General features: G+C 62.9%; 1 protein-coding gene across 4 annotated transcripts in view; it reads right to left on the bottom strand.

Moving 5' to 3' along the window:
- The window catches only part of NFIC (nuclear factor I C), a 45,140-nt gene extending 21,879 nt beyond the window's left edge, over positions 1-23,261 (bottom strand). For 2 of the 4 annotated variants that reach the window (XM_065858512.2, XM_065858513.2), the window contains exons 1-2: positions 20,696-21,395; positions 3,119-3,650 (exon numbers count right to left, since the gene is read on the bottom strand). In XM_065858512.2, coding sequence (XP_065714584.1) covers positions 3,119-3,650; positions 20,696-20,725 — 562 coding nt within the window. In that variant the 5' untranslated portion in view covers positions 20,726-21,395. Of the gene's footprint in view, positions 1-3,118; positions 3,651-20,695; positions 21,397-23,016 lie in introns of those variants that run through there. The other 2 variants (XM_065858511.2, XM_065858510.2) reach the window with 2 other exon arrangements.
- Between the last annotated feature and the right edge of the window lie 3,560 nt (positions 23,262-26,821).

Raw genomic sequence — 26,821 nt, 5'->3', positions numbered from 1 at the left:
AGCCAGGGGGGTCTTCCCAGGCAGAGGGATGAGGGCAAGAAAAAGACAAGAAGCAGACCCAGTCCTTGGCATTGGTGCAGAGGGGCTGGGAGCTCAGCCCCCCCAGGCTGCCCCCAGCCTCAGGTGGGAGAGCAGAGACGGGGGCTCCTCCACCACCTCCCCTCCTTGGCGTTGCCAGAGCAGCGGATGGGAAATTGTGCTGACACCAGCAAAACGGGTCGGGCGTAGGCGGGGGAGCTGAGAGCCCACGTGCTCTGGCCTGATAACTGGGAGGCTGCGGGGAGCTGGAGCTGCCCAGCCAGGGGGACCCCGCGCAGGCGAGATTCCCCCCAACCTCCTCCTGCCCAGGCTCCTTTGGGGCTGGGGGTGCTGCGGGGGCCTGGCTGCAGGCTGAGGTGTGAAGAGGGGGAAAGCGCGCTGAGCTGCAGCCAGCAGGCAGGAGGGAGCAGGCAGCACGCTGGGCATGGAGGAGGCAAGCAAGCGTGAGAGGCTGTGGGGACGCCCAGCACACCCCGAGCAGTGCTGTTGCTTGGCCATAAAGAGCAGGGCCCCACTGGTGTGGCAGCTGCCCCAATGTCCCTTTTTGCCTCAGTTTCCCCACTGACGCAGCAAGCCAGATAAGCCCTTGACAGCCACAGGCCCATGGAAGTGCTCACTGTGGGATGGAGCCAGCACAACGCCGAGCACCCACCCCAGCGCAGCACCCAGCGCAACTGGTGCTGCTGTCCCGTCCCAGTCCCCCTTAACCAGAGCAGAGAGCGACCTTAACAGGGAAAGTGAGAGGCTGCCAGGCCTTATCAGAGAGTATTTACAGCCACTGTGTTCCCAATTAGACAGTCAGGTGACTGCGGCTGCTGGGGACCCAGACGCCAGGGTCAAGGTCGCGGGGAGGGAGGGGGCAGCCACCTCCCTGGAGACACCCGCTGGCTGCGGCATGGCCAGGGAACTCGCTGGCACGGGGACCCCAATACAGCAGCAGAGGGGACCCCATCATGGCTGCTGTGGGGCACTTGGTCCCTGCTGTCAGTGTGGCCACTGTAGGGCTCCCAGTCCATCACGGGGATGCTCCCAGTCCAGCCCAGTACAGGGTACACCCAGCCCAGCATGACACTGTATCTACAGCCAAGCTGGTCAACGGTGCCCCAAGTCCAGACCACTACGCAGCGCCCCACACAGCCGGTATGGGATGCCACAGCACATCATGCAGCAGCCCAGTTAAGCCCCGTACCCCACCTCAGTTCAGCCCAGCACGGCCATGTCTCAGCTCAGTACACAACACCTCCCTACCCTACCCTGCTCAGCAGCCACGGCCCCATCCAGCACAGGACACCCACGTCCCCATCACAGCCAGCACCCAGGGCACCCCAGCCCCAGCACAGCACCCACCATTCGCAGTGCACCACTGGGAAAAGCAGCACCAGGCCCCATTGGGCCCTATCCTGCCCCCAAGTGAGCCATGTGTGCAGGCACAGGCTTACAGCACCAGCACCATGCGTGTGCACGTGCTGGGAGATACAGCTGGGCAGGCGGGTCTTGGCTGCACATGCGTGTGCGACTGCACACGTGCACCCCCTGCCCGATCGCCCATGTTCCCCACCTGCCCTGGGTCCCACTTGGGCCCTGGGGCAGGATCTGGCCGCGGCAGAAGCCGTGTCCTGCATCTCCCTAAAGCCACAAGGGCCTGCCGGTCCTTCCCAGAGCCCTGCCCGGGACATGCGGCTCCCTGGGAGTGGGGCGGTTGCACGTCCGCCATGCCTCAGTTTCCCCAGTGACCCCACTGTATCCCACAGCTACCATGCCCACTGTGATTCATGACACCGTGGTGTTGTTCATGGTGTCACTATCCGGTGTCAGGCGAGGAGCCACCAGCCCCACGCTCCCCTTGCTGTGGTGCCGATGGGGACAGGTTCACGGAGCCAGGGGGCACGGGTGGGGGGCACCACTCAGGGCTGCAGGTGTGCACAGGGGCTTGCCAGGAGGGGACTGATGTCCTGGTCCCTGCACCCCTGGACAGCCTGGCCTGGCCATGGGGGGGTCGTGAGCCTCTCGAGTGCCCCTCGGGGCTGCACATCGCAGACCCCCTGCCCCTGCATCACCCCTGTAAAACCAAGCCCTGCCCTCACCCGCAGGGATCACGCAGCACCTCTCCAGGCTCCTCACCTGCCTGGGGGTGCAGGGGAATGTCAGGGTCCCCAGGGGTCCCCAGCTGCCAGGAGGGTGTCTGCTGGAATGTCACCAGCCAGGGATGGCAAACCTCCCTGGATAAAATAAGATCTGACCTGAACTTCTAGGAGCTTCCCCTTCCTGACACGCGAGGAGGTGACGTGAGTCAGCAGTGAGGATGATGGCTTAGGGACCTAATCCTCTGAGCCTGGAAACAGCTGTCTGCCCTGCCTGCTGTGCCTCAGTTTCCCCCTTTCCATCATCCAGGCTTTGAGAACTGGTCTGACTCTCCCTGCTTGCTGTACTGAAACCAACCCAATTCTCCCAGCAGGTCTGTGGGACCCCGGGCAGGCAAAGGGCAGGGGAGCAGCATCTCCTTGGTCCACATCAAGAGCTGCTGGGGTTTGCCCGCACCAGCGTTACCGCTGTCCCCTCCCCAGCCACTCCTGTCCTTGCTTTGGTCACTCGCTGGGTGAGGGGCCGGGACCGCAGCCCACAGCAAACTGGCACTGCTGGGCTGGTCCCAGCTCCAGCCCTCGGTGGATGCGCCAGGAACGGGCTGTCCCTTCCTGCCCATGCCGCCCACCTGCTCCTCACCGGGCTGCTGGCACAGGCAGCCACGTCACACAGGCGTGGGGTGCGGGGTTAACTCCCCACAAGATGCCATCCCCCAGGAGCATCCTCCTCCTCTCCTTGGCACTGCCTCCTGGGCAGCCAGGATCCGTGGGCAGGGTGGGGGCACCCGCTTGGACAGCAGTTTGGAGGAAGGGGAGCACTGCGCTCCTCTTTGCCAGGTCCGCAACAGGAAATGTGTCCCCGAGTGGTGTTCCTGAGCCAGAGCCGGGGCTGGGACAGACATTGGGGGGGATGGGAAAGCTGGAACAACCCCACGTGCAGGGAGCTGGCTCTGGTGGGGACAAACCCGGCTCCGTGGCATGGGTGGACGGGCACTCACCTCTCTCGCGGACGAAGTAAGCCAGGTAGAGGTCAAGCTCCTTGACGGAGACGCTGATGTGGTGGGGCTGGACACAGAGGATGGGGTTGGTGCACTGGCCCGACTTGACCAGGCGCTCACCATCGGTGCTCTCCAGCGGGATCCCTTTGAAGAGGATGACCATGACAAGGTCCAGCCGCCACACCTTGTCTGCCTGCCGCAGGCAGTCGATGCGGCGCATCTTCCCCTTCTGGTCAGGGTTGGAGAGGACGCAGCACGAGGGCTTCTTGCCCGTGATGGAAAGCACGAAATCCTCGCGGCACTCAGGCCGGATGTCCTTGCGCAGCTTGGCCAGGAGGCGCGAGGCCCATTTCTGCTTCACCTCCGGCTTCTCGCTCAGCAGCTCGTCCTTCACTGCCCTCTCCTCATCCTTTGTCATCCTCTTCTCATGCTTCTTGAAGTACTTGCGCTTGCGGGCTTGCAGGTTGAACCAGGTGTAGGCGAAGGCGCGGACGTGGGGGAGCAGCGCCTCGATGAAGGGGTGGAACTCATCCTGCAGGAGCGGAAGGACAGGCGGTCACTCCTGGCCAAGCCCCCCCCAAACCCACCCCGGGACAGCCGAGGAGCCTGCGGGGACCCGCTGGGACACGCCTGCTGGGCTGCACCCCAGCGCAACCAGGAGGAAGAGCTGTGGCACAGGCACGTGCTCGCCAGCAATAAGGAACCCGTCCCCATGCAGGGGGATGCCCCCCATAAATCCCACCGGCTGCAGCGTTCCCAGGTCAGCAGCCTGGTGGGGGTGGCTGGAGCCAGTGGTGCGGTGGAGGGGCAGGCGCTTGCCTGAGGCAGCACTGGACCCTCTCCCCTTCCCACCCACATGTGCCAAGATCTGCTCCCGACAGGCGCAGAAATCCCACCCGACACCGCGCCCGCCGGAGCTGCCGTGCCGGTGCCAGGCACTGCCAGACTGCAGCACCCAAGGGACGGGTAACGCACAGCCCCAGCATCCCGGCTGCTCCCGCACAGACGGCAAGTGCCTGCACCTCTCCGCTCCCTTCAGACCAACGGGAAACTCCCCCAGTTTGCCCCAGTTGCGGCCAGCCCGGCAGCTGGCGCTCGGCCCGGTGCACAAGGCGTGCTCTGACTGTCTTTTTCCATTTGGTGAGCGCTGCTGGATGAGTCTGGGCCCAAAAGAAAACAAGGAAAGTGCATCCTTCTCCTCAGCCCCTCCTTCCTGCATCCCTTTTTTTTTTCTTTCTCCACTTTGGAAAAGCGGTGCCTCCAGGTTGGGGGGCCCACACACCCCCCGTGGGACAGGGAGGTGTCAGGACCCCTCCCAGCAGGGAGCAGCATGGCTTGGAAAATGGCAGGGAGGGGGACGAGCATCCTTGTGCATCGCCAGGGAGGCAGCAAGCTGGTCCGTGAAGGCCAAATCCTGCCCAAATCCATCAGGATTTGACCCACAGGGTTCCTCATGGCAGATGATGTGGAGGAGGAGGGAGCCCAGCTTGGCGCCCCAGTCCCGTGAGCGGCAGCCAGGGCCAGGTGGGGGCAGCCCCAGTTCGCGGGTTGTGCCCGGGTCTGGACACCCCCAGCGGGGAGGGCGCCAAGAGCAGGCGCAGCTCCAGGGAGGGACCCGGGAGCTGGTGGCGGCAGGAGCTGTGGAAGATTCAGCCCAGCAGTGGGATGGGGTGAGCGCTCCAGAGATGATGGTCCCATCCATCCCAGAGCAGTGGGGCCACTCCCCAGCCCAAGCAGCCCTGTCCCAAAGTGACCCTGCTTGGAGGGAAGCGTTCCCTGAATAAGGCTCCCAGGGGGGACCTGCCCCATATGGACTCTGCTAACTCCCGCTCAGCCCCAAGTCCAGCACAGGCCACATTAACCCCAAAACAGCCCCCTGCACAGCCCCTAAGAAACCCCAAACTCATTCCCCCAGCACAAACCCTGCTAACAGCCAGCACAGCTGCCCCCGCGCAGACCCCACTGCGACCCGGCACAGACATCCCAGCACAGACCCCACTGTCCCCTGAACCCAGCACAGATGCCAATAACTGCCAGCACCAATGACCAGCACAGCCCGACCAACCCCCAAAAGTCCCACCAAGCACAGACCTCATTATTTGCCAACACCGACCCATCACCCGGACACAGCACCCACTCTGGACCCAGATTCACCAGAGCTGCGACCCCACAGGTGTCCCCCCACGCTCCACAAGGGACAGGGGATGCAACCATGCTGGCAAAGCCATTCCCACCTGTGGGGACCCAGGCCTGCCCAGGGACCCATCCTGACCCTGGGGATCCAGCCCTGCCTGGCGGAACCGTCCCCACAGGCTGTGCCCAGGGCAGATGCACCCTGGGGAGCTGCAGGGTCTGGTTCCCTCCCCAGCAGCAGCTGCTAATTCAGTGCAGCTGGGCAGGGGCTGGGCATGTGTCTTAAATCAGGGAAGAAGGTCAAAGAAAAGTAAGACAGGAGCCGAAAAAAGCAGCAGTGAGTTTCAAAAACAATACTTGGCTGGGGCGGTGGGCAGCTGATCTTCCTTGGTGGCCGATTATTCAAACGAGCCCTACAAATTGCTGCCATCCCCTGGCCCCACCACCCTCCACAGGCAGCCGGCAGTGGGGCTGTCTGCAGGGCTGGTGGGGGACACTGTGCCATTGTCCCCATCCCTGCCCTCCCACTAGGCAGTGCCACCCCAGGCACCGCTGCAGGGAGGGCGGGCAAGAACCAGGTTGTCCTTGTCAGGAGAGGGGTATGGGACCCTCGCTGCAAGGGCCAGGGGACGCTCCATGCCTGCCAATGGGCAGTAAGGGTGAGCCCCAGTTTTTGTGGGGCTCCGAGCTGGCTTCCCCCTCATCTCCCGGTGCCAAGGATGTTCAGATCCCACTTGGCTCCACATCTGGGAACCCCCCAAAAACCCATTGCATGCAGAAGCCCCTATGGCCCTCGGTGCCCCTGAAGTGATCATAGACCCCCCCGCTCCCCGGGATTACGGTGGGATGGGAGCTGCGCTGAAAGCCGATCAGCCCCTCGCCAACTTTCCCTCCCGCCTGGCTTATCCCGCGCTGAGATGCCACATGGAGTTAAGCGGCTTTAGCGGGGCCAGGCAAGGGTGGCTGGGGGGCACGAGGACAGCCTTTCGGACGGGCGGGTAAGCCAGAGGACTGGGGACCGCTCCTGTGCCCGGCACCCCCAAATGCTGCTGGCACCAAGCCGCCAGCACGCCCCTCAGCCGGGCACACGGCCCCGGGTGACACCAGCCAGCCCCGTGTCCAGCTCCGCTCCAGAAAGCGAAGGCAGGGATGCCATTTCTGCCTGTCCCTGCCTCCAGGCCCCGCCAGCTCCCCGCCGCAGCCAGCAGCACGAGTGCCGGCAGAGGGCTGGTTAAGTGTTTCTGCTGCTGTTTTTCCTTTGCGGGGCTGGGAAGCAGAGACGTGCTGCAATACCCCAGACGAGGCTGTTCCCGGGGCATTTCCGGATGGGAATCTGGCAGCAGAGCCTGTGCTTGGGCCCCATCCAGCCTGGGCTTGTAAAGCCCCATGACCCGGGGAAGAGCACGCCTGCATTGGGGTGCTGCCAGCCCCAGCACGGGGCCCCCCTCGCACCCCCCTTCCAGGCACTGGTGGAGCACTGACTTTCCACACCAGATACTGTGAGGGGAAACTGAGGCACAGGTCAAGCCCAGCTCTGTCCCGGTGTCAGTCCTGCTGTGGACCAGGGAGGGGAAGGAGTGATGCTCTGTGTGCTGCCAGGCACACCGTGCCAGTATCAGCTCCTCCGGCAGCCTGGGCTTTAGCAGTGCCAGGGAGCTGGGGGGCACAGCCGAGGCGCTGCCTCTCCTCATGCTCCTGCCTGTCCTTACAGGCTCAGCCGGCGCTGGGGCTCCGCACTCGGCTGCTCGGCCGCGGCGGGTGCTTTCCACCCTGGCTGTGGTGGGGGATGCTCGGTGCCGTACAGCGACACAGCCCCGGGCATGGGCACCATGGCCGGGCACCGCAGCGTGGGGTGGCTGGGCCTCCGAGCATCCTCCACTCAAGCACTTCATCCAAACGGGTTGGGCTCAACAAAACACTCTGAATTTTCCAATTAAAAAATGTTTCCTCAGGAAATTCCCGAGCAGTTTTCATGGGGGTGGGAGGTACGCAGAGGAGGAGGAGGGAAACAGGAAGGGACAGTCACCCCGGCAGGGGTTTTGCTTCCCACCAGCACGGCCCCAGCCCCAGGGAGGAGCGGGGATGCCATCCCACTGCAGGCAGGGAGCGACGTGAGGCAGCCCCGCCGCATCCCGGCCCTGCAGGGACCACACAGGGTTTATTTTGTGAAAGGATGCTCCGCTTCCCCGCCAGCCAGCCGCACACCCCGAGCTGCTGCCGGCTCCCACAGCCGCTGCTCCAGCCAGGGCCCGCTCCCCGCGGCCACGCGAGCCCAGGCAGGGCCGGCAAGTTCGGCGCTGGCCGCCATGCCCCCATGGGAAGATTTGGCAGTGGAGAGATTCCGGTAATCCTGAAAATCTCAAAATCCCAGCCCCCGAATGGGGCATGGCAAGGACTTGCTCCTCACCCCAGTCTCGGTTTCCCCTCGCTGGAGCCGGTGGGCACACTCAGCATGGATGAAATGCTCTCATGCGGCCCCAGCAAAGCCCCCAGTAGCCTCTTTTAACTGTTCACCAAAGCGGCTTTTGGTAATAAGTTAACCTGGTAATGAGACCTGTTGCTGAGACAGATGCAAATGACTGGGAAGTGCTCATTAGAGGGGATGGAAGGAGGCACTTAGGCCCTGAAAAGCACCCAGGCCTTCCCAGGGCTGGCCCTGCACAGTGTTAGAGCCCATTTTACAATAATTGCTCTAGAGGAGGAAATCTATTTGGATTCATCATAAAGTATTTATTAACAAGAGCTTATTCATAATTTTTGCCCTTCACCAGCATGGCGCAGCCAGGCTTCCCGGCGCGCTTGGCAACTCCTAACGAGGCTTCCCTGGCGCTGCTGAGCGGCACCGCCACACCGGGGCAGGGAAACTGAGGCACGCCGGGCATGGGGCAGCGGGAGGGAGCGCGGCGGCAGCTGAAGCGCCCGGGAAAGCAGCTGGTGACTGTATGAGCTGTGCTGGCCTCGCCTGCGCACAACCGGCCCTGTGCTGGAGCTGCCCACGCGGCAGAAGCTGTCACAGCCACGCTCATCCCTGGCTCCTGGTAGCAGCCGCGGAGCTGGGGGGGACGACAATCCGACCCCGCACGTGCAAAGCCCTCTCGCAGCCTGCGCTGGGGCACGGAGCCCCGGTGCCCGGGGCAGCGCCGCCGGCACTGCTGGTGCGGGCAGAGGTGAAGGTGGGACACAGTGAAACCTCCACTCAGCTCCTCGCCACAGCCTCCAAAGCTTTTTTTACCCCCGGAGCCAACAGCATCCTCCACCCAACATCCGTGCACGGCTCACGGCTGCATATGGGCTGGACCAGACCCACAGCGTGCTCTGGATGTGGTCACCCTGCTGTGGGGGTCAGCCAGGATGGACGCAGGGCCAGAAAGGGGATCTCACGCTTCATTTGCTGCCTCGATGCTCAGCCCCACTCAGGATGGGACCAGCATGCAACAGATGGGCTAATAAAGCACCCAGTGGTCACCACATGCCTGGGACCACGGTGGCCCTGGACCTCTTACCAAGCTGTCCTGTGTCCCCCACGCTGCCCAAAACGGCCCTGCTGGGTCCTTTGAGCCATCCCAGAGCAGACAGGTCCCGGCCCCGCCGCGGGCACTGCCAGCACCCCACACCGGGCCGGTGCCCACCTGCCTGCGCCTGCATGCCGGGGCGGGAGGCGATGCCGGTGCTCGCCCTCGCAGGTGGTGCGGCTGCGAGCGGGGGCGTGGGGAGCGCGCCGAGGCCACTGCCGCAGGTCATGCGAGGCCGTGGCAAACAGTGAATCTGCCTGTTGCTTTGGAAAACAGCAGGAAGAAAAGCAGCTCTCTTTGCAGCCCTGGGCTCAGGTGCCAGCCCTGCCTGGGCCCGTGCCAGCCGGCACAGCCCTCCCTGGGGAGGCAGCACCGCCGGCAGCCTGGGCTGGCCCAGGTGGGCTGAAGCTGGGAGGAGCTTCTCCAGCAGCACAGTGCATGCCTCAACCGTGTGCCCATCACCCTGCCTCTTGTTCGCCCACCTGCACTCTCATCTCCAGCAAAAATTGGTGTTGCCAGGCCCAAAGTGGGGAGCAGCACGCATAGGGTGCAGGGAAGGGGTAAAGACGCCACGGGGATGGTACCCAGCGGCGGCACAGCCAGTGCTGCTGGGCGGAGGAGCCGGGGGGCGCTGGGGAGGGGCACCCGGCACTGGGAGCGCCCGGGGCCACTCGCTGCCTTCCTGCAGATGCGCTCGCATCCCCAGTGCCTCAGTTCCCCCAGGTACTGTCTCTGCCCAAACTCCTTGGGGTGCGGGCTCAGCCACTTCCCGGGGTGACCCCACCAGCTGAGCCACTCACTGCCTTTGTGAAGATGGGGAAACTGAGGCCTGGCACCCGCCACGCGAGCCCGCAGCAGGGACGGGATGCGAGAGTGGCTGCTGGGGTCTGGGAAGAGCCCTGTGAGCAGCACGGGGGAGCGCGGAGAGGACCCGGCCCACGGCCAAGGAGACATCCCCCCACCCCGGGAAGCATCCCGTGGCCAGCAGCGCCAGGGCCACGTGGCTTCCCAGCCGAAACCCCCCTGGGGCTCCAAGGAAAGGAAATGTTTTATGGAACTGGAAAAAGAAAAAGCTTTGCCAACAGGCCCCAGCACTGCCAGCTCGGCCGCCTGGCCCTGCGTCAGTGCGGGCCCCGGGGGTGGCCGGCTCCCCCTGCTCCCCTCTAATCCCCCCCGCTCCCCCCCGCTCCCCCTGCTCCCAGCACGCTGTGGGGACGGCAGCTGTGGGGCAGCGGGGCTCGAGCGGTGCCCAAGTCCCAGAGCTTCACCCTGGGGTTCCAGCAGGAAGCTGCTGGGTTGTGACGCAGGGACAGCGGCAGCTTGCACCCCCAGGAGTGCAGAGGGAAACTGAGGCAGGAGAGGCACCCTGGGGCTGGCACCACCATTTACGTGCCACGGAGGGCAGTCAGCCCTGGCTTAGCATCCCCGCTCAGCACCAAGGGAGCCGGGACCAGGCATGGTCCCCTCAGCCTCCTCAGGGGTGAGCCCAGGGGTGAATTTGGCTTTTGGCCCCTGATGAAGGTTTTATTTCCCTCCACAACATATTTTTAGCCCTGCCTGCTCCATCCTGGGCTTTCCAAGGGGGATTAATTCCCTCCCTCCATCATGCAACATTAAAGCTGTGGGGGTGCAGAGACGGGTCCTCGACTCCCTCCCCTGGGTGCCCGTCGGGGGGTCACGGCACTGGGGGTGTCTCTGCACCCTGTGATGAGGAGCACCACGATGGGCTCGTGGTGTTCACGCTGCTGCAAATCCAATCCCTAGTGGGCCGGAGCTCGTCACCAGTTAAATATAGCCCCGGCCTTTCGCCGAGGAGCTGATGACCTTGCAGGAGGATCGGCTGCCCCCGAGGCTGTGGCAGTGAAGAGTTCACGGCCCCCGCGCAGCCCCATCGCCTTTGCTGTGCCACGGACGTGCCAGCGGCTCAGCCTCTGTGCCGGCATCTCACAGGCTCCCTGTGGGCTTGGAGACACCTGCCAGGACTCTTCACTTAGGGGTGGGGAAACTGAGGCACGGGGCAGGGACAAGCTCTCCTGGAGAGCAAAGGAAGACAAGGGTGTGCTCAAAGGCTCAGCACTGCCCCAAGCGTGGTCGGATCCCGCACCCTGAGTGCTGAAGGATGGGACTGCTTTAACTGGGGCGGGGGTTCATCTGCTTTTGGCAGCTCAGCAGAGCCTTCCTGGGGAGATTCAAAGGCTGAGCCTGGTCGGGTCCTATTTCGGGAGGGTTTTGGATGCCTCCCAAGTGGCAGGAGTGGGGGCTGGTCCGGACAAAGGGGCTCTGTTTGGGACATCGGGTTCCAGCGGTGCCCAGCGCGGACGCTGGTGGCGTTGGCTGGTCCCCTTGCCCCCTGCCCCACCTGGTCATTGACTCGTCACGCGGGGGATGAGTGCCCCTCTCCCATGTTTCGTGCTGATCCTCACGTGGAGGTAAACTGAGGCATGGGGTGGGACTGTCCTTGCCTCCTTGGCTGCTGCTGTAACCACTAAGTGACACTACCATACCGTGGAGACAACTGTGCCAACCTGCCTCGTGACCTGGCGTCCACGAGCCACTGGCCCCGGGCTACTTGCCCGGGCTGGCCCCAAGCCATCCCCTGGGGGAGTCCAAGGTCCCTAAGCAGGACTGGGTGCTCCGGGAGCCAATGCCCCAGCCGCCAGCTCCACGGCAGAGCAGTAGGAAACCTGAGGACCCTGCCAGCCTGACGCCGTGGTGTGGTGCAGTGGGGTGCCAGTGGGGTGCAGGGCTGCCAGCACCACTGGCCTTGGGACTGGGGGTGACATGGCCTGAGGGCCTCCCATGTCACCTCAGTCCCCCCAATGCCCACCCCAGGCCCTGGGGGCCTTTGGAAAGCCCCCAGGTTTGGGGGCCGTGGCACCGTTACCAGCCCAGGGACGCTCGCATGGTCCCCGCCACACGTAGAGCTGCAAGTGCCCACGTGTGCGCCATGGGCACCGGGCACAGAAACCTCAAGGACGGAGACTGGCTGAGCAGGCAGGGTCCTCACCACGGTGATGCTGGGCGAGCTCTGTCCGGCTGCCTCCTGTCCCCAGCCCCACGCAGGACACAGCGAGGCCGTGGCTCGGCCCCAGCACTGCTGCTGGCAACTCCCCTCTCCAACCACTTCACCACCACAAGGCGAGGAGGCTGGTGAGCGCGTCCCGGTTCCCTCCGGCGGTACCTCAGGATGCGATGCAGTCATCGCTAATGCATCTGGACTCATTTACAGAGATGAGAAAATGTTTCCAGGTTTCCCACAAAGTCCCATTAAGATCCCAGTTCCACACTATTTTTAGTGCTCTCATCAACAACGCTTTCACCAGCCACCCTGGCGCTCCGGGGCCCCGTGGGGCTGGCGGGGGCGCCCGGGGCACATACCCGCTTTTACAATGGGACGGGGCAGCCTGAGGGGGTGAACCCCGGCCTCACATTCCCCAACCCAGCAGCTTTGCACCCATGAGTGCTCCCCAGCAGTGGGGATGCCCCAGTCTGAGTTTCACTTGAAAGCAGCTCAGGAAGGAAACCTGGTGGGAAACAACAGCGAGAGCCGCCCCCAGTCACTGCGGTGGGTGCGGAGCCCCAGGCTGAGGAATCCGGCTCATGGCTGGGGATGGAGAGAGTATGGCGGCGCTGCGCGATGCTTGGTGGGGCTGGGTACGCCAGTGGTGGCACAGGGTCACAGCCTACGGCACCAGTTTGTCACCCAGCGATGGCCAAACCACTCTCCCCACCAGCAACTCCCAGTCCCCTGACAGCACCTTCCTGCCAAGCCCACAGGGCTCCTGATGGAGCTGGTGAGGGCTGGCACGGATCCTGCCCTCAGCCCTGCACCCCCCGGGCTATCTATAGCCATGACCTCAGCGGGATCTGGGGCAGGTGCCCGGCCGTGCATCCTCACTTCTTGGCAGGGCTGCCGCCACAGCCCCCACCTGGTAAAGAGCTGCCGCCAAGCCGGGGCTTTTATCCCATACGCCCGCTAATCCAACGGGATTCAGTGTCAGGGGCTGCCCGTGGTGGTTTGCAAAGGCTATTTCCAGAGAGGGACGCAGCCAAGCAATGGAGAACGCCAGCCGGCAAGGGCAGACGGCGGGACCAGGTGTCACTGCGTTAGGTGACAGGGTCTGCCCCCAGGGCCTGGACGAGAGGGGATGTGAGCGACCCAGCTCTGAGGAGGTCGAGCAGGGGACGTCCCGGAGCCGGCAGGGGTGACCTGAGGACGCCGTGCAGCTGCCTCCCGCAGGCGCCGGGGTCGCAGCCTCCCGCAGAGCCGGGGGGGGGCACCTGTGGGGAGGGACCTGCTCGCTCTCCGCCCATGTCCCCGGGGGAAGTGGGGAAGGGGTGGCCCAGAGGAGGGGAATTTCCCCGGCTTTTTTCTTCAACAAACTCCTCGGCTTGTGCAATTAGAGAAATTTGTTTAACAAACTCCCGGGGGAGCGGAGCGGGAAGGTGGGGTGGCGCACGGCCAGGGGCGCTGCTCGCACAGGCCCGCTCGCTGCCGCCCGCGCTTTGATCAGCGGCGCTTGGCTGGGGGAGCAGACGGGGTCCCCGCAGCCAGACGATGGCCCGAGCCGCGCTGCGCCCCACTGAGCGCCTCGGCAAACCGGGGCTTCGCAGCCCCCTCCACTCCCTCAGCCCCATCCCACTGACCTCACGCTCGCCGGGGCGGCACGGCCCCGGCACCCCGCTGCACCCCAACCTCCCAGGCCGCACGTGCGCACACACGCGTGTGCCCCGGCGCGCCCGTGTGCGCGGCACCGTCTGGCGGGCAGGCGCAGGCTCCAGGTGTGCGCCTGTGCACGCTCACACTCCCTCTCTTTCTCGTGCAATGCCATTTCCATCAAAAACCCTTTACTCTGCACTTTTCGCCAGCACCGCTTCATTGGTATTCACGCTGCGCTGCTCGCCTGTCCTGGCGCACAGGTTACTAAAGGCGATTTTGTGGTGCAGCGCGGCAGGGGTCACATTACAGTCCGCGCCGTCTCGCTTTCCTGAATCATTGGGCAGGAGCCAGGGGACAGCGGCAGAGGGGTGCAGGATCCGGCACATCACAGCTCCCACCCAGCAACTGTGGGACAAAGCAGCCCCGCTGCCCGCGGTACCCGGCGAGGCGGGCAGGGCGCTCTGCAGCAAACAGGGTGTCTGATGGGTGGCTCCCCCAGAGAGCACCCCCACCCGCCCCAGCAGCCCCCCAGCCCCGGCACAAGGCAGGGCTGCGCAGAGAGCCGGGCATGCGCTTGGCACTGCCGTCACCCTCGCTGATGCCTGGGTGAGGCCTGGGTGACATCCACCATGTCCCCAGCAGGGCTGCGTCCCCAGGACAGCATCCTTGGGCGAGGAGGGAGGAGCGGCGCCTCTCATTTTGGGACTGGTTTGGGGAAAGGGGAAATGTCTGGGTGGAAAATCAACACTTCTCTCTCTGGATTTTTTTTTCCTTTGAAAGCAAAAATATTTCTTGGTTTTTCATGATCAGAAACATGTTGGGGTTTTTTTTTGGACAACAGCCGGCCAAATACCATTTCCCCGTGAAGGGAATGCAGGGGCCCTTTGCAAGGAGAGCAAAAGCCTTCTTAAAAAACAAGATTAAAACCCCCCGCTTTTAAAAAAATCCACCTGGCCATGGTCTTGAACAAAGTCCCCAGGAAGAGAGGTCAGCAGGAGGGACGGACCCGGCACTTCCGTGCCAGACAGCGCAGCCCAAGGGTGCCACAGCCCGTCCTGGAGCCGCGGTACTGGCTGGGGGGGTGATGCCCACAGCAGGCAGCCTGAAGCCCGGACCTGGGGATTTTGCCCAAAATGCTGATTAGACTTGGCTGCTGGCTGGAGAAGGGAGGATTAATGCGCTTTTAAAGCAGTGGCGAGTTAACTGAGAAATCAATCCTTGGCAGGGGCTGGGCCATGGGTCCCCCAGTGCGTGAGCAAAGCCGCACCTGGGCTGTGGGATCCTGTCCCAGCTCCTCTCCAGGACTTGGGAAGCGCCGGGCCCTGGCGGCCAGCGCAGGGTGTTGGGTCCCGGCCAAGCTGGCACGGCGCGGCGCGGCCGCGGGGGATGCCTGCCCAGGGCTGACTTGATGGATGGTGAGCCCAGCCGCCCGGCCAGGAGTGAGCCAGGCTCTGGGATGCCTGTGGGGACCCTGTGCATCCCCACCTCGCAGCTGGCACATCCCAGGGGTCCGAGCCCCCTCCCCAAGGGTGACAGTGTCTTGGTGCTCAGCTGGCCAGGGCAGAGAGTGAGCGAGCTCAGGCTCTTCCCTGTGCCTGTTTGGTGCACCCAAAGCCTCCAAAGGTTCTTTGGTACCCAAAACCCCGACGGTTTTGCAGTGGGCACCTCCCATGAGGCTGCGCCCCTCTTGGGGCCAGCACAGCCAGCAGCCCCCAGCCCTGATGTGAGGATGACACCGGTGATGCCACGTGGTGCCAGCTCGGTGTGGCGGGGCTGAGTACCCACCAGCGCCCTGGCTGCTCCCCATCACCACTGCTGCCCTGTCCTGACCTGCACGCACACCCCGAGGTGCCGCAGGAGAAATCTCTGCCCTGTGGGTCCCCGAGGAGCAGATCGCACCCCTGCCACCCCGAGGCCCTGCCTGCACCCCCTGGCCCAGGTGCAGGGACTGAGGGGGACGGGAGCCCCCGGCCCCTCTGGCGAGCACTCAGCCCCCTCGGCTGTGCTCAGTGTCGGCATCGCCATCCCTGCGCAGGAAGAGCCCCAGCCCGGCAGGGGCGGCAAGCAGCCAGCCTCACAGTCAGATATCTGCGTCCCTCTCCAGTCCTCCTCCCTCCCCTCCAGCAAAGGACCCTAGGGACGCTCCCCATCATCGCCATTGTCCCCATCCCTGCCATCTAGGGGTCGGTAGTGTCCAGGGGACAGGCACGGGGAAGGCTGGCACAGGCTGCACTGGGCAAGGAAAGCTGACAAGCGGGCAGAGCAAGATGTCCCTGTCCCCAGGGCCACACTTGGCCAACCCCAGGGAGCCCTGCCTTGCAGAGACCTGCCTCCATCACCCCACGGCCAGGGGACACTGTCCCCCACTTCCCGCCTCCAGGCCCTCCCTGCCACACACAGCCCTGGCCTGGGATGGATCCCTTGCTGCCACCGTGGCAGTTTTCCCCTGGGGTTCTCAGTCTCCTGGTGCTGCCCAGGGGAGCTGCCTTTCACACCCTTTGCTGCACACCAGCACGGCTCCTCTGCCGCCGAGCCTCACCGCACCGGCACTGCCCCGGCCATGCCGCACCGCACCGGCCACGCTGCAGCCACCCCTGCAACAGCGGAAGAAACTGTCCGGTCAAAGCAGGCTCAGGCTATGGCTCCGGCATCCATCCCCAGCCCACCCGGGCTCGGGGGAATGAAAAAAGTATCAAAGCGCGTTGTTCCTTGCTCACTTCAAGACAGGCAGGCAGAGAGCTTGGCCCGGCGGCCGGGCTTTGTTCAGCGCGCTGCAGAGGCGCACGCATGCTCGCGGCGCTGGGCACGCGGCGGGTTCACTCCCTGCCCCGACGCGGAGGGAACCGCAGGCACGGAGGGAAGCGCAGGCAGGGCAGAGCTGCCCGCGAAGGTGAATTACTGGTGGGCGCCTTGGCGTGCTGGAGAAAGGCGGCTGATTTATTGTGCAAGGCCCCAGCCAAGTTCAAGGAGACGCAGTGGAGAATGGTGCAGCACGAATGCCGGACACTCAGCTGCTCGGCTCTCACCTGATGGCATGTCTCGTGCAGCAGGCCTTATCCTGCCCGCCCATCCCTGCCCTCCAATCCAGCCTTGCACGCCGCACTTAAAACAGGATCTGTTTTCGCGGGTGAGGATTTAAGATCAGCTTGGGCAGGAGCAGCGGGGTCCCTGGCAGCGCTGCCCGCGCGAGCAGCGGGGCAGGACCAGCTGGGGCAGGCGGGCACAGCACGGCGGGCGCCTCATGGGGAAAGCGAGGATCTCCCGAAGGTTGCATTTAAAGAACAGCCTCATTGTTTTTCCCAAACAATACTCAGCAGATGGGAGAATTGAAAGTGTGTTGCAACCTTCCCTCTCTCCCCCCGCCATGCCCTGCTTGCTGCTCCCATCCTTTGGCAGCCGATACGAGCTCCCGGCTGGAAACCAGCTCGCTGAAGCTACTGGTGGAGGGGGCGAGCACTGGCGCTCCCCTCTCTCGCTGAAAAGCCACACAGCTTTCAGGAAGGAGGTTTGCCAAAGGATGCCCAGTGGGCAGCTCCCTATTACAGCCACGTGCTCAAGCCAGCGGTGGCAGCCAGGTGACGTGCAAAGCCAACTGGCGGTGGCCAGGGAGAGACAAGGTCCCCCTCGGTACCCAGGAGACGTGGCTGTGATTGGGTCACAGGGCCACAATGCCTCTCGCAGCCTGGCTCTGTCCCCTGGGCACCGCGGTGTGCCCATTTCCCTGGGCCCTGATGGTGGCTGCCAGTACAGAGGTTTGTGCCAGGTCAGCTTGGCTGGGCTGCCCCCCAAAGCCGCTAGGACTCGGTGCTGCCGGCTATGGCATGTGCAGCGGTTCAGGCCTGGTCGCCAGCTCTCAGCTGGCTGGTGTGGGCACGTCGCCTCGGCACCAAAACCAGCCTCCAAGGATGCGCCTGAGCAAAGCGGTGGGAGCCAGGTGAGGAGCCTGTGAGGTGCAGCCCACGACCTTCTCCTCTCTCCTGGGCCCCAGCAAACCCACGGAGCCTGGGAGAGGTCTCTGGCTGGACCCAGCAGGATGCTCAGCCCACGCCGCTCCGGTTGCGTTTGAGGCTGGTTCCCAGCACAGCTCGCTCCCAGCACACGCGTGCCAGGGTGGGGGGCTCAGGGAGCCCCAGGGCGACTGCCAGGTGCAGAGACGAGCCAGAGGTTTGCAGGAGCATCACGGGTCATAAAATCTGCACACCTGCCTCCCCAGAAGCATCCCGAATACCTGCCCCTCACAACCCCAGGAGCCAGGGATAACCATTACTGCTCTGGAACCACCACCGGCTCCCCGGGAGCATCTCCCAAGAGACACACGTGTGGAGCCAGCGGCGGGTGCTTAGCGCCGGGGTTATTTCAGAGTCCTGGCAGCCAGAGCCCTCCCCCGCTTCCCCGTGGGCAGGGTGAGGCCTCGTGCGTGGCGGCGATGCCGGAGCCGCTTCCCTGCTAATCCAGGCAGCTCCCTCAACTTCCTTGCCTATCCGCGAGGGGGGACCGAGGTGAGCGGGGGCAGCGGGAGGATGTCCCCAAGCAGCACCAGGGAGCTGGGGAAGGCACAAAGTCACCCTCCTTGCCTAACAGGAGACTCAGCTGGAGCCCTGGCCAGGACCGTGTTGTGGACAATGCCTTTGCCAGGGCTATTTTGGTGCCGTTGTTTTGCCAAGCCCCAGCTTGGACCAGCTCTGGCCGGGAAGGGCGGCTGCCCGAGTGGTAGCCGGGGTCCGAGCGCCCATGCCAGGCTCGAGGAGCCGGCAGCAGCAGTAGCGGCGGGCAGATGCGCGAAGGCAGCGGCAGGGCGGCTCCCGCACACGTTCCAATGTATCCACATCACCATCCAGGGCTCCCGAGCCCGGGCGAGCCTCCCGCCGCGCGGGTGGGATGGGAACGGCTCGGCTGGCGGCGAGGGGAGCGGTGGGGGGGCTGGATCCGGTAGGTGCAGACAATGTCTGATCCCATCCAAGCTGGGCTGGATTGAAGCTGAGGCTACGCCAGGGCAAGGAGGGGGAAACCGGAGCCTTCCCCGCGCAAAGGCGGCAGGGCGGGGGCCGCAATCCGCAGAGGGAAAAGCAGCTCCCCCACCTCGGGCGGGCGAAGAGCTGGGAACAGCACGGGACTGCGAGCAGAACGGCTCCCGGCAGCCCCGGCCAGCGGCTGCGCGGCTCCGCGCATCAGAGCAGCACTGCCGGCCAGCAACAGCGCGATGGCAGGGAGTTGCGGGAGCCATGGGAAGGACGGAGGGGAGGGAAATAAAGGAAAAGGAAATAAAGGAGGAATAGTGAAAAGAAAAAGAGAGAGAGGAGAGGAGAAAAAGAAACAGAAACAGAAAAGGAAAAAGAAAAGGAAAAAGAAAAGGAAAAAGAAAAGGAAAAAGAAAAGGAAAAAGAAAAGGAAAAAGAAAAGGAAAAAGAAAAGGAAAAAGAAAAGGAAAAAGAAAAGGAAAAAGAAAAGGAAAAAGAAAAGGAAAAAGAAAAGGAAAAAGAAAAGGAAAAAGAAAAGGAAAAAGAAAAGGAAAAAGAAAAGGAAAAAGAAAAGGAAAAAGAAAAGGAAAAAGAAAAAGGAAAGGAGAGAAAAAGGAAAGGAGAGAAAAAGGAAAGGAGAGAAAAAGGAAAGGAGAGAAAAAGGAAAGGAGAGAAAAAGGAAAGGAGAGAAAAAGGAAAGGAGAAAGAGAAAAAGAAATAAAAAAGAGAAAGAGAAAAGGAGAAAGAGAAAAAGAAATAAAAAAGAGAAAGAAAAAAGAGTGAAAAAGAAAAAGAAAAAGAAAAAGAAAAAGAAAAAGAAAAAGAAAAAGAAAAAGAAAAAGAAAAAGAAAAAGAAAAAGAAAAAGATTGAGGTGTGACCCTTGCCAAGTCAACCACACAACAGGGAGCACCATCCTGAGGGTCATTAGAGCAGCCCCGGCGCTGCCCACCGTGCCCATGCCCATCGGTGCCCACGCTCGTGCCCGTGCCGTCACTGGGCTCACAGGCTGCGCCGCACCCGGCGAGAGCCAGAGCTGAGGCCGGACCCCGTGCTGCCCTGCGGCACAACGCAGGTGCCACGGTGCTGCCGAGGGGACCCCCGGAGCCCACAAGGGGCAGCTGAGTCCAAGCCCCTGCCGTAGGGCCGGATCCTGCTCGCTGCTCCGGCCCAGGGGATGAGATCTTGCAGGAGAACCCCTGGTGCAGGCACGGGGGTCCGGCAGCAGCAGCCCCCCGGGAGCAGAGCCCTCGCGGGGTGCGGCACGAGGCCGGATTTGGAGCGGGCAGCGGCTGCCAGCAGGGAAGAGGTTACGAGCTGGGGGGGAAGCTGCCTGCTCAATAATTAAATAAATATCAGCGATCAATAAGGACAGAGCAAAAGCAGAGCCGCAGCGGTCACGCTGTGGGCAGGGGGGATCCCCAAAGTCTCCCCACTGCAGCCATACCAGCTTGGGGGGAGGCTTTGGGGACACCCCACTTGCTGGCACCTGGGCCCTGGCACAGCCGCACTGCCACGCACCACTGGGCCACGTTGGCGTGGCCTGGAGTGACACCAGTGTCCCCACGCACAGCCCAGGGCTGCCCCTGGACACCTCTATGCGCAGACGGGGGTTGAGAGCACTCCTCACCCCGGGGGTGCCCCCCACACCCTGCCATGCATGACCCCCACCGCCCTCTTTGCTGCCAGCACGGCACGGTGCAGCCAGTTGCAAATTGTCCCAAACTCCGCGGATTTGGAAGAAAACGCCTGTGCCCCCCCCCCTTCTTGCACCCACCATGTGCAGCCGGGTTGCTGGGGGGGGAAGGAAAAAGTTTCACGCTACGCAAGAGGCGACACGGCCGAGGCCGAACCCGCAGCGCCGAGCCCCTCCCAGCGCCCCCGAACCCACCCGGGGACCCCTCACCCTCCACCGCGTCCCCCCGCAACCCCAAAGTCGGCGGCTTCCCCGCGCCACCCACCTCTGGGCACAGCGAGAAAGAAATACAGCCCAAACCACAATGCAACCTTCCCCCCCCGCCGCGTCCCAAGTGAAAGTGGAGGCAGAAAAACCCCTAAAAGCACCAGAAACACCCAGAAAAACCTTACAAAAGGTGCGGAGTGGGGGAACCAGGAGGGAAACGCGGCTCATCCGAGCAGTCCCACACCAGCCCAACCCGCCCTTGCCGTGTTATGCTTATTTTTATCGGGGGGGTGTATTTTTTTTCGGTTTTCTTTCTTTTTTTTCTCTTTTTGTTTTTTTTTTTTTTTTTGCATTGCAACTGTAAAAGTCCGTTGCGGCGAAAGGGGGGAAAGGGGGGGGACACGGGGGGTTACCTGGGTCAGGCAGAGAGGAGACGAGTACATCCCGAGCCGCGCTGGGAAAGTGGCAAATTGCAGGGCTGAGGCTCAAGGCGTAAAAGTTACTGAGTCATTTCGGAGGCTGGAGCGGTCCGGGCGTTTTTTCTCTCTCTCCTCCGGAGCGGCTCTGCGGGCCCGGGGGGGGCGGCCGTGCGGGGGGGCGGCCCCGCGTGGGGAGAGGGGGCCGAGGAGGAGATAAAAAGGGTCCGACTTTCACCTCCCCCTCCAAAAAAATTAAAAACAAATAAAAAGCAATTCCCCCCCCACCCTTGGAAAAGAAAGCGCTTTTTCTGTTGTTGTTGTCTGTTGCGGGGGGGGCGCTTTAAAAAGGCAAAAGGCTCATCTTCGCCCGGGGGGTGTCGAGGGGGTCCGCACCCAGCCTGCAGGCGGGGGCACCGGGGAAGTTAGAGGGGAAGCGGCTCCATCCGAGACACGGGCAGCGGGGAGAGGGAGGGAAGGAAGAATGAGAAAATGAAAAAAAAAAAAAAACACGAAGGAAAAAAAAAGGAGCGAGGAATGAAGTGACGTTATGAAAAAAGCCCATCCCAAAATATTACATCCCATTTAAAGATGTAGGAACCCCCTTTGGCTCGCAGGGACGAGGCGCTGCGGGGCAGGGGCGAGCGGAGGAGGGACGGGCCGCCCCCTCCACCCCCCGCCCCGGCCGGGCAGCGCCGAGCGAGCTGCCCCTTTCTTTAATTAATTATTATTATTATTTAATAAACGGAGCCAATACGTCGAGGGGAGAGAAAAAAGAAACCCTGCAGATTCATGTGCAACTTCTGGTCAGCAGCAGCGGGAGACGCTGCCCCGGTGCGGGGCGGGAGGGGGATGCCGTCCGCACCTCTCCCCGCCACCCCGCGCTCCCTCCCGCCGCATCCCCGCTCCGCCCGCGGACAGACGCTTATTCCCCCCCCCCTTATTTAACGACCGGCAGCATCTCGACGCTCTTCCCCAGCGCCGCGGGGGTGTTGGGGGGGGAAGCGCCACGGGCAGCCCCGCGTCCTCCCCGCCCCGAGCGCACAAAGGGAAAGGAAGAAAAAACGGAGCCCTGCGCCCGGCAAACTCCAAACCGCAAGTTCTCACTCCTGCAACACCACCGCCACCAACCAATTCTGCAGCCTTTAATAAAACCTAATTAGAGAGCGAACGAGGGCGAGAGCCACGTACAGAAAAACAAAGGGAATCCCCGACTCCTAATTGTGAAAGTGAGTTTCAGCCCCGCAGGATGGCGGGCAGCAGCCTCCCGAGGCTGGCGATTTATTCAGCCCCGCTCTCACCTCCCTTCAGACACGCATATATGTATTTTTTTTAATTGCTCCCTGCAGTGACCTGAAATCCAGGCAGGGACCGCTGCCCGCTCCGAGCCGCTCCCGCTGCGGGGCCGCGCTCCAGCCCGGCCTCGCTGTCCCCGAAGGAGAAAAAACAACGTGTTTTGACTTTCGTTCCCCGCTCTGCCGGGACACACGACCCTGCCAGACCCTCGCCCCGCATAACTCATCTTCACTCGCAACTTTTGCCGGCCCCTGCAGGACGATCTCCGGTCCGAGCTTTTGGGGTTTACGCCCTCCCTGCCTTTCCCCCTGTATTAAAACCAACCCCAGAGGCATCTCCGCTCCCGTGGGATGCGGCTCCACGCAAACTTCGCCCGCCGCCGCCCCCGCCTCCTCCATCCTCCCCCCGTGGCCGCTGCGGCCGGGGGGGCCGCGCCGCTGCGCTTCCCCCCATGGCCTGGCAGGAGGCGAAGCAGGAAAAGCCCAGCACGGCGGGGACGGGGAGATCTTTTTATTCTTACATCGAGGACAGCGATTGATTTTCTTTTTTTGACCCTCCCCCCGCCCCGGGTGCGGGCAGCGCGGTCCCAGCGCAGCGCGGACTTGAGCGCGACCCTCCCGGGCGTCACTTCCAAGTTCAAGTCGGTGCGGCTGGCAGCCTCTCCGCCCCTTTTTTCGCGGCCATTTTCAGCTCCATCCAGCCCTCCGCGGGCTGCAGAGCCCCCCCCGCGCCGCGACCTCCCCGCCGGGCGGCTCCCGCCTCCGCCCCCCCCTTATACCGCGGGGAGGGGTGGGCAGGGGGAGGAGAAACGGCGGCAACTTCCCTTCGCCACCCCGGCACCCCCTCCCCCCCCCGCGCCTCTCCCCCCGCCCCGGGGCACCGGGTTGAACTCCGCTCACAGCCCTGCCGCCCCCTCCCCGGCAGCCAACTTTTGCTGCGGGGTGCACACGCAAATACACGCACACGGGGTGGGGGGGAGACGAGGAAAGTAGAAGAGAAAACGAAAGTGTCATGGGACCTACCATAGCCAAGTGCAATTAACGGGCTTCCAAGTTGCTGCGAAAAGCAAAGCAAAGAGGGTGGGTATTTTTGGTATTTTGTTCTAAAACGTGTGTTTTCCACCAAGCCGAAGGAGGAGGAAAAAAACCGTTGCCCCCAGAAATAAGAAAAAATATTAAAAACCCCAATAATAATAAAAGCTCCTCCCCGAGGCCACCGGCAAAGTGTCCTCCGCGGGCGGTCACCCTCTCTCCGGCTCCGTCTCGCTCCTGGGGGCCATGCTCCGGCCTCAGCGCGTCGGGGGCCGGGCCGGGCCGGGCTCCGGGCCGCCGGGCATGGGCCGGGCCGGCAGCCGCCGGCGGCGAGTTCCGGGTGGGTTGCGGGAGGCGGCGGGGCCGGCGGGCGGCGCGGGGCGGCGGGAGCGCGGTGCCCGCACCCAGCTCGGCCTCATGCGCCGCGGGGGTGGCGGGCCTGGGGGGGACGGGACGGGCGGGCGATGGTTATTTTTGGAAGGCAAGAAAAAAAATAAAATATATCTATTTTTTTTAAATAATAGTAATAATAATTAAAAATAAAAACAACCAAAAAAACGGGGAGAGGGCCGGGCTGCGCCTAGGGCAGAGCAGAGCTGGCATCCCCCCCGCCCCTCCCCAGCGAAGCCCAACTCCGGCCGGGCACGGCTCCTCCTCGCAGCCCGCAGAGCCCCGGCCCCATCGCCGCCGCCTCCTCCCGCCGCGCCGCCTCCGCCTCCTCCTCCTCCTCCTCCTCTGCCTCCTCCCCTCGCCCGGGGCACCGGCGGCGCTGCGAAGGGGACGCTCCCGGTGCGGGGGCGGGGAGGGAGAGGCGGGGGGGAGGAGGAGGAGGAGGAGGAAGGCCCAGGCTCCGGCCCCGGCCCCGCTCGCCCGGCAGCGCGATGGCGGCCCCCGGATGGTGCTGGTAGGTGGCGGGGGCTGCGTCGCGGCCCCCCCGGGGCCGGCTGGCTGCGGAGGGAGGCGCGGGGGGGGGAAGGAGGGAGGGATGAGGGGGCGCGGCCCCGGTGCGGAGCTACCGCAGAACGGGGAGGAGCCGCGGGCAGCGCCGGGCCCGGCCGCCCGCCCCCGCAGCGGCACCGCGGCGTGCGGCACCAGGGCGTGCGGGCAACGCGGCCCCGGCCCCCGCCTACGGGCATCCCCCGTGGCCCCGCACAGCCCCGGCCCCTGCCCACGGACACCCCCACCCCTGTTCTGCCGCCCCTCCACGCTCTTCAAGGTGCCCCATCCTTGCCTCCCCCATTTCCCTTGTGCCCCTTTAGCACCTTCAGTCCCCCATACTCCTCGTACCACCCCCAGCACCCCCTTCTCCCAGCCGGGTCCCCCTCTGCACCCCCCCATCTCTCTTAAAGCCACAGACCGCTGTGCGGCCGGTACGCGGGGGCCGGGGGGGCGCTGGGGTCGCCCCTCCGCCCGGGTCCCAAAGGGGGCAGCGACCCGGGAGCGCGGTTGGGTCTGTGGGAGGAGGAGGCTGCTCTAGGGAGCGCGTGTCCCTTCATTCCCATCGCTTCTTTCTGCGTCCGGACCTGTATTTTTAACCCGTGTTACCGAGTTATCCTTTAATCTTTTAATCCTTTCCAATGATATTTTCCTATGAGGAAGCAATAAAAATTAGATTTTCTTTCCCAATTTACAAAGGCCCGAAGCAAGCGCCGTACCCCCGTGTTTTAGGCACGCTCCGTTGTCTTGAACAAACAGGAACATAATCTGTCTGTTTCGTGCGCAAAGATTTCAGTGTGATAAATATTATGATAAATATTTTTTATATATTTTTGAAATAAAATTAAAACAAGCTGCCCTGACATCCCCGAGTTTTTATTTCATCATTTTCTCCCTCTTTCTTTTCCTTTTTTTTGGAGGACTCAGCAGGCCCTGATCATTTTCACAAGGGATCAGCTCGATTTTAACAGGGATTTTGTATATATTAGAGGTTTATTTCATCCATGCCCGTATCCCCTTTGCCTGCTAAACCCCCCGTGCGCATACCGAGATACTGGACGTTACACGGCATAATTTGTGCATTCACAGGGTGTATTTTACTGCTGCTCAAGTTGTTTGTCAGACGCTGAAGTACGGCACTCGGCCTTATGGAAACGACACTAATTTGGGTCCAGCTTTGTATTAAAAAACCCTCCATTCTTTATATTGACTAGCCCTAGAACTTATTTTTTTTTTCCCTGATCACCATCTGCTCCCCCAAAAAAGCCACTTCCCTGTTTTGAAGCCGAAGAAAAGGCTTCTGGCTGAAATGAGCAGTTCCCCACCTGGTCCCGGCTCCTGGAGGAGCGTGACCTCGCGGTAACTTTGCTGGCAGAGCCCAGTTCTCGTTTTCTGCCCGACGCCAGGTGAGATGCGGCGCAAAAACAAACCCGGGGAAGAATTTGCCGATTTTTCACCGCTTCCAAGGCTGCCGTCGGCGCCCACCCCCCCCACCCCCAGCACTCTCTGGTGCTGCGGCGATCCCTCTGCGCCCCGGCTCCCGCGTTTCGGGGGGACATGGACGTGCGCTGCAGCCCCGGCGCTGCGGAGGTGCCGGCCGTGCCAGGCTGCGGTGCCACCCTGCTGATGGGAGAGGGGACGATCCGTGCGGGGGGAGAAGAAGCAGCGCTGGGTTTTTATTTTCACTTTCGCAAGGGCCTGGGACACGAGAGGATAGGGTAGGGGGTTCTGCCTTATTTATTTTTGGAATACTGTTGAAGTATTTCCTGGACGATTCAAAGGTGGGGTTGAAGGGCTGCTGGCCCCATCTCTGACCCACCCGCATGGATTTCCAACAGCACACTTTATGGCCCCCCAAATTAATCCCGTGTCTCCTATCTCAGTGAGGGGCCTGGGGACTGATCCTGCACGAACCGCAGCGGCAACAGCCCGGGGCTGGAACCATCTCGGTGCAGCAAGTGGCACCTGTAGGTCCCTGACGCCAGCAGGGCCAGAGGAACAGTGACCCGGCCACGGCGCCCGAGCTGGGCAGCTCTGCTGGGGGTGCACGTGGGGTGCAGATGAGATGCAGGTGGGGTGCAGGCTGGGGGTGCAGTTGGGGTGCACATGGGCTGCAGGTTGGGGGTTGCAGGCTTTGCTGGCCACAGGGCTGGGGAGCAGCCCCTGGACGTCGCTGCTGACCTGTCCCCATTCCCTGCAGCCACCGCAGCCTCAGCCCCCATCCCCAGAATAAATCTCAGGCAGAAAACTACCAAAAATACAATAATCCTTTTTTGTGTTGTTTCCAAGCTGCCTGTACACAGCATTGCAAGTAGGGGAGGGGGGAAATCCAAGCCCAATTTTATTTTCCTATGCAGGTCATCTCTGCTGCCTCAACTGAAAAAAACCAGAGGGGGGAATTGGGGTCTGGTTCTGTTTCTCCTAATGTTTTTTCGCAACGGTGGAACCCTGGGGCTGAAGCTGAGTTACTCCTGTTCTGGCGCAGAGGCGGAGAGGCTGGATCAGGCCCTTTGTTTCGTTCCTCAGGTTTGTACCGCAGCCCGTTCGCAGGCTCTGACCACCCGGCTCTAAAACCAGCGCTAAGAACAAGTGGAAATGTCCCTGCCCTAACCCCTCACCCAGTGAAATGTGCTGGTGAACCCCACGCCGGGGGGCTCAGGCTGTCCCCCCCCGGCCATGTGCCCATGGGCTGCCCAGCACCGACCCAAACCGCGAGCGCCCGGCGCGGCCCCGCCACGCGAGCCCCCTCCTCTGAGCTGGGTTTGTTTCTAAAGGGCATTTCATGGTTGATTTGTGCCGCTAAGACGCCTCGATGCCAACTTGTGGGCTGGGCTGATGGGTGCAGACACCCATCGTGACC

Source organism: Patagioenas fasciata, chromosome 27, assembly GCF_037038585.1.
Source record: "Patagioenas fasciata isolate bPatFas1 chromosome 27, bPatFas1.hap1, whole genome shotgun sequence".
Taxonomy (NCBI): Eukaryota; Metazoa; Chordata; class Aves; order Columbiformes; family Columbidae; genus Patagioenas; species Patagioenas fasciata.
The sequence above is the reverse complement of the archived record's forward strand: the minus strand, read 5'-3'. Positions and strand labels throughout refer to the sequence as shown.